Genomic DNA, 12,734 nt, shown 5'->3' on the forward strand with positions numbered 1-12,734 from the left:
GGACTCAGGAACCACCTAACTGAAAAATACTGGGAAGAAGAACACAAAGGAAGGAAGGTTCGGCTGTTCCTAGACACTGACTCATCAACTGAATGCAGCTACATGAAGGAGGCCAGGAGAGAGACAAGTAGACCTGCCCAGGCAACCCCACAAACCAACAGAGATAATAAATCATTGCTTTTCTAAGTCACTAAGCTTTGTAGAGGTGTGTTGCCTGACAATAAATAACAGCACAATATTATCCTAGGCTCAGCTAAGGAATATAGACAAAGAGTAAGGCTGAATTTTGAAAATAATAATGTATCTCTGCATCCTTGACTCTCTTTTCCTTTCACTGGTTAAGAGATGACAAAATCTGGAATGGCTGCCTCGGTTCCAAAGATGGAAGTCATATGCTCAGGATGTCAGAGTCAACCTGTCAACTCTGAACTGCTCATCTTTGGACAATGATATAAGAAAGAATGAACTACTTTGTTTAAATCTTGCTAAGCATCTGTGTTTGTGAGTTTCTGTGTTACAGTTGCTGGCTAGATCTGCATTTTAACTAAATCAGACTGCCAAATTCTTAATTTCATTAAAAGAGGTAGACTCATCAACCCTGCTACCTGAACATTAAATACCTAAAGCATTTCAGGCTCACTTTGATAAACTACAAAGAACGCTGACATATGAAGATAAAAATTACTTATAAGTTGACTTGGATCCACTGATTGAAATAGCTTAATGGCTATGTCTTGAAATAGATGGTGTTTAAAGATTATGTTTCAAGGTTTATCAGACTAGCACAGACACTTTTACATCTTTGACCAAATAAGTGTCTTTCTTTTTCAGGAAGTGTTCCTACATGAACATTGAAGGTGTCATTTTTTTAGGTATGCATGCCTAAGTAATGACGGAGGCAGAGACTACAGCCAGCTTCTCTAGCTGAATGATGCATAGCAAATTTTCTGATCAATTAGGTGAAAGATTTCACAGACAGAATAGTCTCTAAAAATTTTATGAATAAGTCACTTTTATAAATTGCTAAGCATCTGCCATTATATCAGTCAGGGTGAAATGGTTACTGTGGTAACCAACAACTCCCAATCTTGTAGTTTAAACCAACAAAAGTTGATTTCTTGCATGTCCAGTCTAAGTTGGCAAGGAATTCTGGTTATTGTAGATACTCAGGGACCCAGAGTGATGCAGGCTTTGTTTCAGTGATGCTTCTATGAAGCAGGGACATAGAAAAATGCATGTGAGTTCTTAAAGTCAGGTTTCATGTCCATTCACATATCATTAGGCCATGAAAAACTTCAAAGCTGTGGGGGAGAGTATAACCCTACCTTGTTCCAGGAAGGAAGAAAGTTGGAAATATTTCTTAATTACCCTACTGAGTATCCCAACCACATGCTACATCATCAGGAAGCAGTACAAACAGACTTTTTATATCATCTCAGCTCTGAACCCAGCTGCCTTGACTAAGTTACAGTAAAGGTTATGTTCCAGAATTCAATTAAGGCGTGTCCACTTGGGCTGAGGCTGTAGTTCAGGGCAGAGCGCTTGCCTTGCACATGTGAGGCACTGGGTTCGATCCTCAGCACCACATACAAATAAACAAATAAAATAAAGAAATGCTGTCCATCTACAGCTACAAAAAATAAAATAGAAAAAGAAGTGTTCACTTGAAGAATGTTTCTTTCTTTCTTTTTTTAAATGATAGAGTTAAATATAACCATCTTTGTGTAACCTATGACATCTGGTACAAATATGCTATGAATTAATTCTAGAATACTGAACCTGGAAAAAAGTGCATTTTAAAAATTGGAATATTTCTGTTTTTCTTCTTTTTACTTAACAATGAGAACTAAATTGTGCTATATTTTCCCCCTTTGTTCTAGCTTCCAGGAAGCTAAGAGTTCAAATTGTTGCCCTATTAATAAAATGGGTTCACTTCCAATTCCCTCATCAATTGTTTTACTCTTTCTATTATCTTATTGCTCATTATTGCTCTTAATGCTCATTTAAAGGGGTCGTTTATTTTGCAAGATACCTCAACTTGTCCTCGCAAGGAGGCACTAAATCACTAAAAGTCTACAAATGGCAAAAGCCTGATGTAATGATGCCTGACAGCTCTCTTTAGACTTCAACGGCTTTTGTTCACTGCTGTCTACTCAATGCTCTGAACAGTACTTGGCACAGGTAGGTGTGCAATAAATCTTTGTTGAATGAATTAATGGGAAAGTGAGCAAATCCGTCTCAATTACAAGTAAGTGTGAGCATATGTGTAGCGCGCGCATGCACACACACACACACACACACACACACACACACACACACCCATTTCCACCTATTTTGGAAATTTTGTCCTAGAGTTCTTTACCTTATAAGTCATTACTTGAAGAGAAACAGACACATTCTATAATTTTTTTCAAGTTATTGAAATTCTTGAAATGTAGCTATTGAGATAAATAAATATTCCCATGAAATGGTAGCTGTGGTACATAATAAGAAAGATTACCTTACCTGGCTGCAAGAGTCCTTGGAATAACAATGGTGATTCTTGTCCATTCTTCAAAGTCCCCTGTATGATACATGGTGGGCTCACTCAGTTCCCTGGAGCTCCCTTCGCATCCTTTGCCTGTAGAAGCTGGGAAACAGCCTTCTTTCACCAGAAACCAGGACATTCCAGCATCATGAGAGTACTGAAGAAGAACTGGGGCAGTATTGCTGAACTGATTGGCACATCCTATGTTTAGCTGTTAAAAAGGACAGAAAGTGTAAGTTTTGGTTCCAAGACATCATCCAACAAATTAGGCACTACAGCAGCCAGAGCCCTTTCTACTCAGTCTGCATGAAATCACAATGTCAAGACTGTGCAGCTCAATCCCAACCAAAGCCCTACCATAAATTCTGGGATTTTTTTGGTGGATGCAAGCAGCAAGTACTTTTTAGCAGAAAGCTGACCAAGCTACCTACTTTATGGGTTTCTTGGGACTATAAAAAAGAAGAAAAAAGTATAATGTCTGTGTTTCTGGAGTCTTAGACAAAAGATAAAAACCAAGAAATTGCGTCCTTCTCCCTCTTGGTATAAAAAGGGAAAGCAGAAGATGGAGAAGCAGGTGTTTTCCTCAGAGCAGGAAGAGAAGGCTGGGTTCTCTGCTTTCCACATAACCAAAATCTTTATTCTGTTTTTTTTCTTTTTTTTTTGGCCAAAACTTACTAAGAAATCAGAATCAGTTTAGATGAAAGTGCTAAATTTTTGCTACATCAAAAATTAAGCAACATAATTAAGAAAAAGAACTATTATCATTCTGTCCTTGAGTAGAGACTGTCATAGGATTCATAATAATGAAAAGAAAATGTAAAAAAATGCAACCTAAATCATATTGCTTGGCATAACTGTTTTTATTTTTCTGTTTTTCTTTATTCTTTTTATGTGGTATTATATATTTTGGACATGTAGTTGAGGCGATCACATTTCTAGAACTTTCCTCCTATTTTCTAATTAACATTACTTTATTATCTTATGCAACTTAGCAATGAATATATCTTTTCCTTTTCAGTTGATTTGTTATCACCAGATAAATCCCTAGGAATGGTATTACTGAGTCAAATATAGAAACACATTTTACATTTTCTAATTATAGGTGTTCATTTAGTATCAGTTAGGTTTAAATAGATCAGTTTTACCACAGCACTGGGTATTATAACAGCTTAAGATAGTTTCTTTCTAAACTAATACATACATAAATGAATTTCAATACTGTTTTAGTTTTCATTTTTGATAGCTATAACTTTCAGACATTCCCCCTATTTATTTAATTACTGGTGTCTTAGGTGAGTGGTCTGTTTAGATCTTATTAACATTTTGGACTGGAGCTTTGATGGGATTTTATTTCAGGAGACTTTAAAATAAGCATAGTCTAATTACAAGAAAAATTGCAGTAAGGAACCAAAAGAACATGGTTATGACTAAAGACTAAAGGAAGACATAAAGGTAGAGAGGGCCAGAGACACATAATAATGGGGGTTGGAGTTCATGAGATAAATCAGTTAATCCTTGTGACTGTAGGGTAGCTTTATCTAGTCTTTAAAAATCTGTATTTTCCTCATTTCCAAACTCAGAGCTAGAAAAAAAAATCTCTCAGAAGGATTTATACTTTTGACTGGTAGGAATTTTAATGTGACTCATTTATTTAAGTTTATGTAGTAAAATGTGAAGGATATAATTAACGATTTGCACTCTCAAATGCATGATAAAGATCTTCTAAGGACTGGGGTTGTGGCTTAGGGGTAGAGCGCTTGCCTAGCATGCATGAGGCACTAGGTTCTATTAAAAATAAGAACAAATAAAATAAAGGTATTGTGTCCATCTACAACTAAAAAGAAAAAAATGTTTTAAAAAAGATCTTCTAGCAGAAATTTGTTTTATTGTACTACTCACAAGTAAAAATAGCCTTTGGCTGGCACCTGGTGATGGCAGCCTCATTGGGCACACAAAGTCAGCTTTTTCTCTTGAATTTTTATGACTGTTATTATTTCTAAGGTAGGCAAGTTGTTGGATCTTTTAGTTCATTGACAAGTTTGTGATTAGAAATCAGGTAATAAAGTGATATAGACATACTCTAAGTTGTATTAAATATATAATTCAACTTAGACTTTGCATTCAGGATCCATTTGTATATACATCTAGCAAATATTTACTGGAGAACCTGCTAAATATCATCTATACATGCTTATGTCTCTCCTACTTTAAAAAGCAAAGCAAAAGAAAATGAAAATTCTTAATGATTTTTGGGTCTGCCTGTAACTACACAGTTAAACATATTGAGATAAAGGCCACATTTGCTGCATAAATTCCTGCATAAATTCCTCAACATTTTTCAATCCATTATAAACTGATTTTTGCTGTTACCATTGCAATGAATTACCAAGGAAACCCCATTAAACTAAATCTGATGGAAAAATTTAATCCTTATTTTACAGATTATTTTGTTGCTTCTGACACCGTTGACCATCTTTTTTTTTTTAATTGACCACATAGCCTGATTTTCTAATGCTGCTGTTTTTTAGGATTCCGTTTTTGTTTTTCATACATTCTAATTCTGTGCATGCTTTCAATCTCATTCATAAGCATAACTTTGAGTGCCTTCTGAATGTCCCTGACTCCCAGCTATGATCTATCACCCAGTAGGTCACCAAAACCTGCTGACTATTCCCTTAACATCTCTCAGACTTATGTACTTATCTTTTTAACTCAAGATATGCTTTAACCTGACCTAATTTATCACTGCAGCTCTACATTGTTACTTTACTCAAATATGTTTGAAAAGTTGATCACTTTTCTCTGTCTCTTCCACTGCTTGGCAGAGCCTGTTCCTACCAATTCTTAGTTGGATCACTGCAATAGCTGCTCCAGGGTATCTCTGCTGTAGTCCTTGCCTCTGCTAGCAGATTTCCAGCACAGTGATTATTTAAAATCCCAAGTCAGTGCATGTCATCCTTTAGCTGGACACTTTATTCAGAACAGAGGCCCAAGTCTGACCTGACTTTTTTTTAACACTCTATTCACTTCTCTGCTGTAGTCATGATGGCATCCTTGTGGTTTCTAAAACATTTCCAAAAAACACTCCCACCTCAAGACCTGGTACTTTTTGTTTCATGTGCCTGCAGTGATCTTCCCTGTGTAGCTGCATGACTCACTCCTTGATTTTTTATAGGTTATAGTTTGACTAGTATTTTACTAGAGATCAACCTGACAATCCTTTATATAGTGGTTACTGCTCTCCATCACCCAACCCTGTACTCTCTATTTTGTATTTATTCATAGCCTACAATAGTGTCTGAAACATAGAGACTTTATGTTTGCTGAACGAATGTACTTGTTGACTGCTTTCCCCTTGTTAGGTAAACACTCATATTGCTGCCAGAATGACCCTTTTAAAATACAGGTCTGATTGTGGCACTCAATAGATTAAAAATCTCTGTTACTCACTGTTCTTGGGATAATATCCGAGTGACTTGGTGTAGAATATAATCAAAATGAGCTCTTTCACCTCTGCTACATATACCTCTTACTCCTCCACGTTTCTAAATCTGCCATTCTCATTTGCATTTTCATGTATTTGAGTGTTTTGTTTCTTCTTTCTGGATTACCCCTTCCATATTTTAGCGGTCTAAATCTCTATATTTCCAGAAGTTTTAAATTTTCATCCATCCATCCATCCATGCAGGGTACTCTCGCAGAATTTATGGCCTACTTCTACTAAAGCACTCTTATGACTGTACTGTGACTATCTAGTTTTCTGGTTCAAATTTTTCTTGTGTTATGCACTCTTTCCCTTTAAGTACTTAACAATTTTTTTTTAAATTTAGATTTTTTAAACTTTAGAATATCACCCTGCAGAATTTAATGCCTAACTTACCATGGTTTTGTGAGTGATTAAATGGAAAATATGATGAGAAATAGCACAGTATTCTGGAAATATATCTTACACTAATGTTATTTTGTTACCATTTTAAGTGTTACCAACACATGAATGTACCATTATTCATGTACCATTATTGATGCTTTCCCCATTACAGTTTAGCATCAAAATCTAAACAGGGAAGGATAACATTTTACTAATCATATTATTTATGACTAACTTCCTTGTTTACAGGCTTGTGGAAATTATATTTGAAGAGCTGCCTATAAACATCTGATCTCTTTAATAATTCCATTTGTAAATTATTTAGCATCTGCATCCTGCCGTTATGTAGGGACCATGAAGTTGTGCTAGCTCATTAAAACTGCATTACTTTCGACCCCAGAATTCACCAATGGGATTTTATTATAAACACAATGAAATTTTGATTAGGGTTCTGAGACAAGTGCTTGTCAAAGTAAATACTTGCTATACATGTTGATATGTTACCACAGTGCTGAAAAAAAATAGGCTTTTAGGAGAACAATTATAAGTGGAGTAAAGGAGGGGAAATTATTTGGAAATCCTATAGTAAATTCATAAAATAACTCATAAGTCCAAACATCACTAATAAACTGAAAAGGGAGGCTTATCCAGCCCCATTAAGAAGCATGGGATTAAATCACCATCAGATTGATGTCTTCAAGGTCCATGTTATTTTTAATTATGGACAAGTTCCATAGTACTTAAAGAAATAGAATGATATAGACACAACTTCTAGGACTTCTTGAAAACTGATAAACTTTTTTTCCTTATGAGTAGATCTTTTCAGCTCTGTCATTCTGTGATTGAGGAATCTTTTTCATTCAAGTGAGTGCCTTTGTTAACAGAATAGGAAAAATTTGTGTTCTTTGTTTTACTTATAAATGTGCAAGATGATTTTACTCTTTTACCTGCTTTGGGAAGATCTTTGTGCATAAATACCTTGAACTGTAGCACATATCCAGGTTTAAGGGTCAAATCTCGAGTTACTGCAAATCGATCTCCATCTGATTTTCCAAACACCATGGCTGAAGGCGTGGTGGCACAAAAGGTTTCATTTTTAACCATTCCTTCATTAGCCAACATCAACCACACACTCATTTGATTCATAGGGTAATCAAATGCTGGTTTCTCATAAAAGTTCTAATACAAACAACATAAATAAAGCAGAAAAGTAATTTGATAGCTCTGAAAACAAGAAAGGAATTTTCAGTTCATGACATGCACCACTTGTATTTCTAGGAAAATAAAGAAGATCCTCTAAATTAACTTTCTTTTGACTGCCATTCACATTTTCTCTTGATGATTTAACAATCAAAAATACTTTGCTGATGTTTATAATCATTTTATAAACACTCTAACCATTCTGCTTGATAACTTGGTTAGACTTTATAGTCCTTTTCACATCCAAATAATCTGTGAGCTAGTAGCCAAGAGAGGTAACCAAAAAATGAAGTTACAAACACTAAAATACCTGGGGTAAAGTTGGGTTCACAACTGGAATAACCTGCTTCTGCTTCTCTGACAGAATGATGATGTCATCTACTGCCCACTGGTCATAGTCCTCCCCAGAGAACACAGGCTGCCACCAGCGGAACCTGGTGCAAGGGGTCTTAGCAGCGACTGGAAGCTCCAGATACACAAATCTGCAGAAGAGCAAATCATTTATGGAGAGGAAAGGAAAAGCTGTGTTTTTCTTAGAAGCTGGTGAAATAACAAACTTAGCAACAGGAGATTTTAGTTTGATATTTTGAAATTCTAAGTTTGGACAGATCAGACAAGGAGGCTTAATGTTGTGAGAAAGTTTGATCCTGATCATGTTTACTTCATTTGGAATGGTATCTTTTGGAGAAGAAGAAAAATATTTCAGCTGCATTTGATTCACCCACTTCTTTTGACTACCAGAAGGTGGCTCATAACTTTTAAAGAAATATCAAGAAAAAACCAGTTCCTTCATAATTATTACATTAATAATGGTAATTTTAAAGTTGTAAGGGTAATTCTTACCAGGGAAAAAAATCTAAGTATGGTTGGTCTTTGTGAACATTTTTTTTTTTTTTTTGGTACCAGGGATTGAACTCAGGGGCACTCTATCACTAAACCACATCCCCAGCCCTATTTTGTATTTATTTAGAGAGAGGGTCTCACTGAGTTGCTCAGCACCTCACTTTTTTGCTGAGGCTGGCTTCGAACTTTTGATCCTCCTGCCTCAGCCTCCGGAACCGCTGGTATTATAGGCATGTGCCACCACGTCTGGCTCTGTTAACATTTTGATGTATATTATCCTACTCTGTAATTTATTTTATAGGCATTTACATTTTGGAACAACATTGTATCATAAGTACTTAGGTCAGTAAAATTATTTAAGAACAATTTAATGTCTATGATTTTTCATCACATGGACATGCTAGTGTTTATCTTTCCCTATTACAAATAATTTTGTGGTGGGACTTCCTATACATAAAGCTTCCTCTACACCTTACTTTATTTATTTATTTATTTTTTGGTAAGAGTCCTAGAAGTGAAATTATTGGGTCAAGTAAACTGGTCATGTTTAAGGCTCTTGATTTTCTAAATTCCTGTCTGGAAGGGTTATAATGGTTTATGATAATTTGCAGGATGACACAAGAGAGACTGTTTTGCTGTTCCCATGTGGAGACAGCTCTGGGTGCTACCATTAAAAAAATTGGCATCGTGACTGTTAAAAAATGGTATCTTTTCATGCAATGGAAGTTTATTATGATTCACGTTTTATTAAACATATATACTTCCTCTTTAGTAACATCCACTCATTCCTTTTATTTATTTTTCCCATTATTGTGGGATCTTAGTGCTTTTCTTGACAATTTGTATAAGCTTTTTACAGGGACATTGATCCTTTATCTCATATTTGTTGCAAATACTTTTCCCAATTAGCTTTCCTACTTTTCACATCATATGTGCAATCATATATGTACCTAGGGTAATGATGTCCATCTCATTCCACCATATTTCCTGTCCCCATGCACCCTCCCCATCCCTCCCTCCCCTTTGCCCAATCAAAGTTACTCTATTTTTCCCATGTCCCCTCACCCCCTTATGGATCAGCATCTACATATCAGACAGAACATTCAGTCTTTGGTTTTTTGCGATTGGCTTACTTCGCTTAGCATAATATTCTCCAATTCCATCCATTTACCTACAAATGCCATAATTTTATTCTCTTTTAATGCTGAGTAATATATCATTGTGTATATGTACCACAGTTTCTTTATCCATTCATCTATTGAAGGGCATCTAGGTTGCTTCCACAGTTTAGTTTTTGTGAATTGAGCTGCTAAAAACACTGATGTGGCTGTGTTACTATAGTATGCTGATTTCAAGTCCTTTGGGTACAGATGAAGATGTGATAGCTGGTGGTTCCATTCCAAGTTTTGTAAGGAATCTCCATACTGCTTTCCACATTGGTTGCACCAATTTGCAGTTCCACCAATAATATATGGGTGTGCCTTTTCTTCTACATCCTTGACAACATTTATTGTTGCCTATATTCTTAATAATTGTCATTCTGACTGGCATGAGATAAAATCTTAGAGTAGTTTTGATTTATATTTCTCTAATCACTAGAGATGTTGAACATTTTTTCATATATTTGTTGATCAAATGTTTATCTTTTTTTGAGAAGTGTCTGTGCAGGTCCTTAGCCCATTTATTGATTGGACTGTTTGTTTTCTTGTAGTTCTAGATGGACAGCATGCCTTTATTTTAAGTTTTTATTTATTTATTCTAAGTTAAGTTTTTTGAGTTCTTTATATATTATTTGTTGTCTTCTGTATTTCTGAAAGAGATTTTGAACTTTTGTAGTTTTCTTCACAGAAATTCTCATTATTGTTTGTTAAAGTTACTTCTTATATTTATTTATGTATTTGCCACCATGAATGGGGTCTTTTTTACCATATATTTCAACTCAGACTTTCTTAATCAGTTCAGCATCACAGAAACCTGAGAGAATATGGTGGATTCTTTGGCCTCCCATAAATATTCCCATAAATAAAACATTTGAGGTGGCTCACAATGCCTGGAATCCAGGCTATCTACTTTAGTTTAAACTAAGTATTTCTGGGATTTGAACAAGCCATTTAATGTTTGTTTATTTACATAGTTGTCTAGTCACTTTATTGAACAAATAATATCCAATTGACCACTAAATTACTTGGAAAAATAATTTATCTTATTCTAAACTGTTGTTTAAACCAGTTTGGCACTGTTACCCCCCTCCTCCACCCCCACTAGTTCTACTGGACTGCATCTTGGGGACTCTCGCTAGGTTTCCTGTCCTATCCAGGATTCATGACTTTCTCACTAGATGTTAAATCTCATGTTGCCCAGGTGTTTCATTTCTGGTTTCAGCCTCTACCCTATGTTCCTTAGATAAAAATATTTTTCATGTTTACTTGTGTTATATATTATGGAGAATTATATTGCCTTTAAGGGACCCAATATTTTGAAAACACAAACTTGTAAACCTTTTACCTGTAATAAAGGTATATTTGAAGTGGTATGTTTAAAATATATATATATATTTTTTTGTTGTTTAAAATATATTTGATTTGTAAGACTTTGATCTACATGTTTCTCAATAATTGTTTTTCAATACCAGACTCAGTTGTAATATGCAAAACAGGAACAATATTAATATAGTAAAGCTTAATAATCATCAGTGATCAACATGTAAGAAGAATTTTGCCTTGCATTAAAGTGGAAATATAGAGATTAGAAAAAGAAACACTCTAAAAGTGATCTTTGCATGAATTTTAATATTTATGTAAAATGTAAAGTATAAACACAGAATTTCGAAATACTACATAATTACAAAAGAACTAAATTTTAAAATATTGACTGCCTAATGCACAAAATTATTTTTCTAAACGCTTCAACAGTTGTTGTCTGAATTTTTTTTCTCCCTCAGTAACTGTGGTCTGAACCCAGGAGCATTTTACCACTGAGCTACATATCTAGCCCTTTTAATTTTTTATTTTGAGACAGGGTCTCACTAAGTTGCTTAGGGCCTTGCTAAATTGCTGAGGCTGGCCTTGAACCTGCAATTCTTCTGCTTCAGTATCCCAAGTTGCTCAGATTACAGGTGTGGGCCATTGTGGCCCAGCTGAAATATTTAATAACATATATTCTCCATCTATAGGATAGGCCAATGAAAATTTTTAGAAAATCTGAACTCTACAGACTCATTCATATATTATTTAGGACTAGTCCTGGATGTAGCCACATGAAAACTTTTAACAACAACAAACCCATCTTGCTCTTGAATCTAACAGTTGAGCATATTTTGTGTTACATATAAAACCAAAACCCAAACCAAAAATCTTCCAATGGAAAAGTGAGCTTGGAATATCCTTATAGCACACTGGGTAAACAGTGGTCTATCATCTTGCTTTTCTTTTAGCCACGAATTTTTTCAAAATATTTAAAAACTCCAACATGAATGCAAATGGGGTTTTGTTCCACCAGAACAGAAATGAAGTGAAAGTGAAATGAAATCTTTATATTCTGGGTTATCATTTGTGTTAAATATTTATGGATTGGCTATTTTTGTAACTGTCAACATTTTAGAAATGCCTCAACAAAAAATGTAATCTTTACCATTCCCAGAAACCACTGGAAGACCCAGTAGGTGGGAGGTTACCTTGGCTTGCTGAAATCTGAGAAGTACATCTCTGCCAGCAGGTGCCACTGGATGCCCCCGTTGTTGCTGTACTGGAGGAGGACACCCTCCTCTCGGCTGTCGGGTTTGTTGCACGCACCACTCTCTCCGCCTATCTGGATGTAGAACTGGACAAAGTCCACCCAAGAGGTATCCAGATCCCAGCTCACCAATTGTCTTTTCCCAGCCTTTCCAAAGAACAATAAAACCACTGTCAATCATTTGAGAGCTCTTTGGCATTTGACTGTTCAGTTCCAAATTCACATGAACATCCTAACACTATGTAGAGGTGGTTTTGTCCCCAGTTACTACTGGGAGGAGCAAGCTTTGCCATTTTGTTGTTCTGTGCTAGCTATAGTACCTGTTCTTGGATATATTTGTTTAATCTCTTCATCACTGATTCCCAGAATAGATTATGAGGCCCTTTGGAATTTCTCATTATACCGAAGGGTATTTGAAAGTTTTTTTTTTTTTAAATGAAGCAAAATTAACTTTAATTAAAACACTCCCAGCTTTTGCTTTACAAATCTCCTTTGGGCAGAGTAATGGAGAAGGAAGACAATATACCTTGAAATCAGATGGCTTTTTGGTTTTTGTTTTTTCAG

At 35.4% G+C, this 12,734-nt stretch overlaps 1 protein-coding gene across 1 annotated transcript in view; it reads right to left on the bottom strand.

The window, feature by feature from the left end:
* RELN (reelin) overlaps positions 1-12,734 on the bottom strand; it is a 469,728-nt gene that overhangs the window by 105,421 nt on the left and 351,573 nt on the right. The window contains exons 25-28 of the mRNA XM_081286786.1: positions 12,112-12,317; positions 7,906-8,077; positions 7,374-7,574; positions 2,506-2,738 (exon numbers count right to left, since the gene is read on the bottom strand). Of these exons, the coding sequence (XP_081142912.1) occupies positions 2,506-2,738; positions 7,374-7,574; positions 7,906-8,077; positions 12,112-12,317 (812 nt within the window). The remainder of the gene's footprint in view (positions 1-2,505; positions 2,739-7,373; positions 7,575-7,905; positions 8,078-12,111; positions 12,318-12,734) is intronic.

This window comes from Spermophilus citellus, assembly GCF_964194105.1.
Source record: "Spermophilus citellus genome assembly, chromosome: 3".
NCBI classification, from domain to species: domain Eukaryota; kingdom Metazoa; phylum Chordata; class Mammalia; order Rodentia; family Sciuridae; genus Spermophilus; species Spermophilus citellus.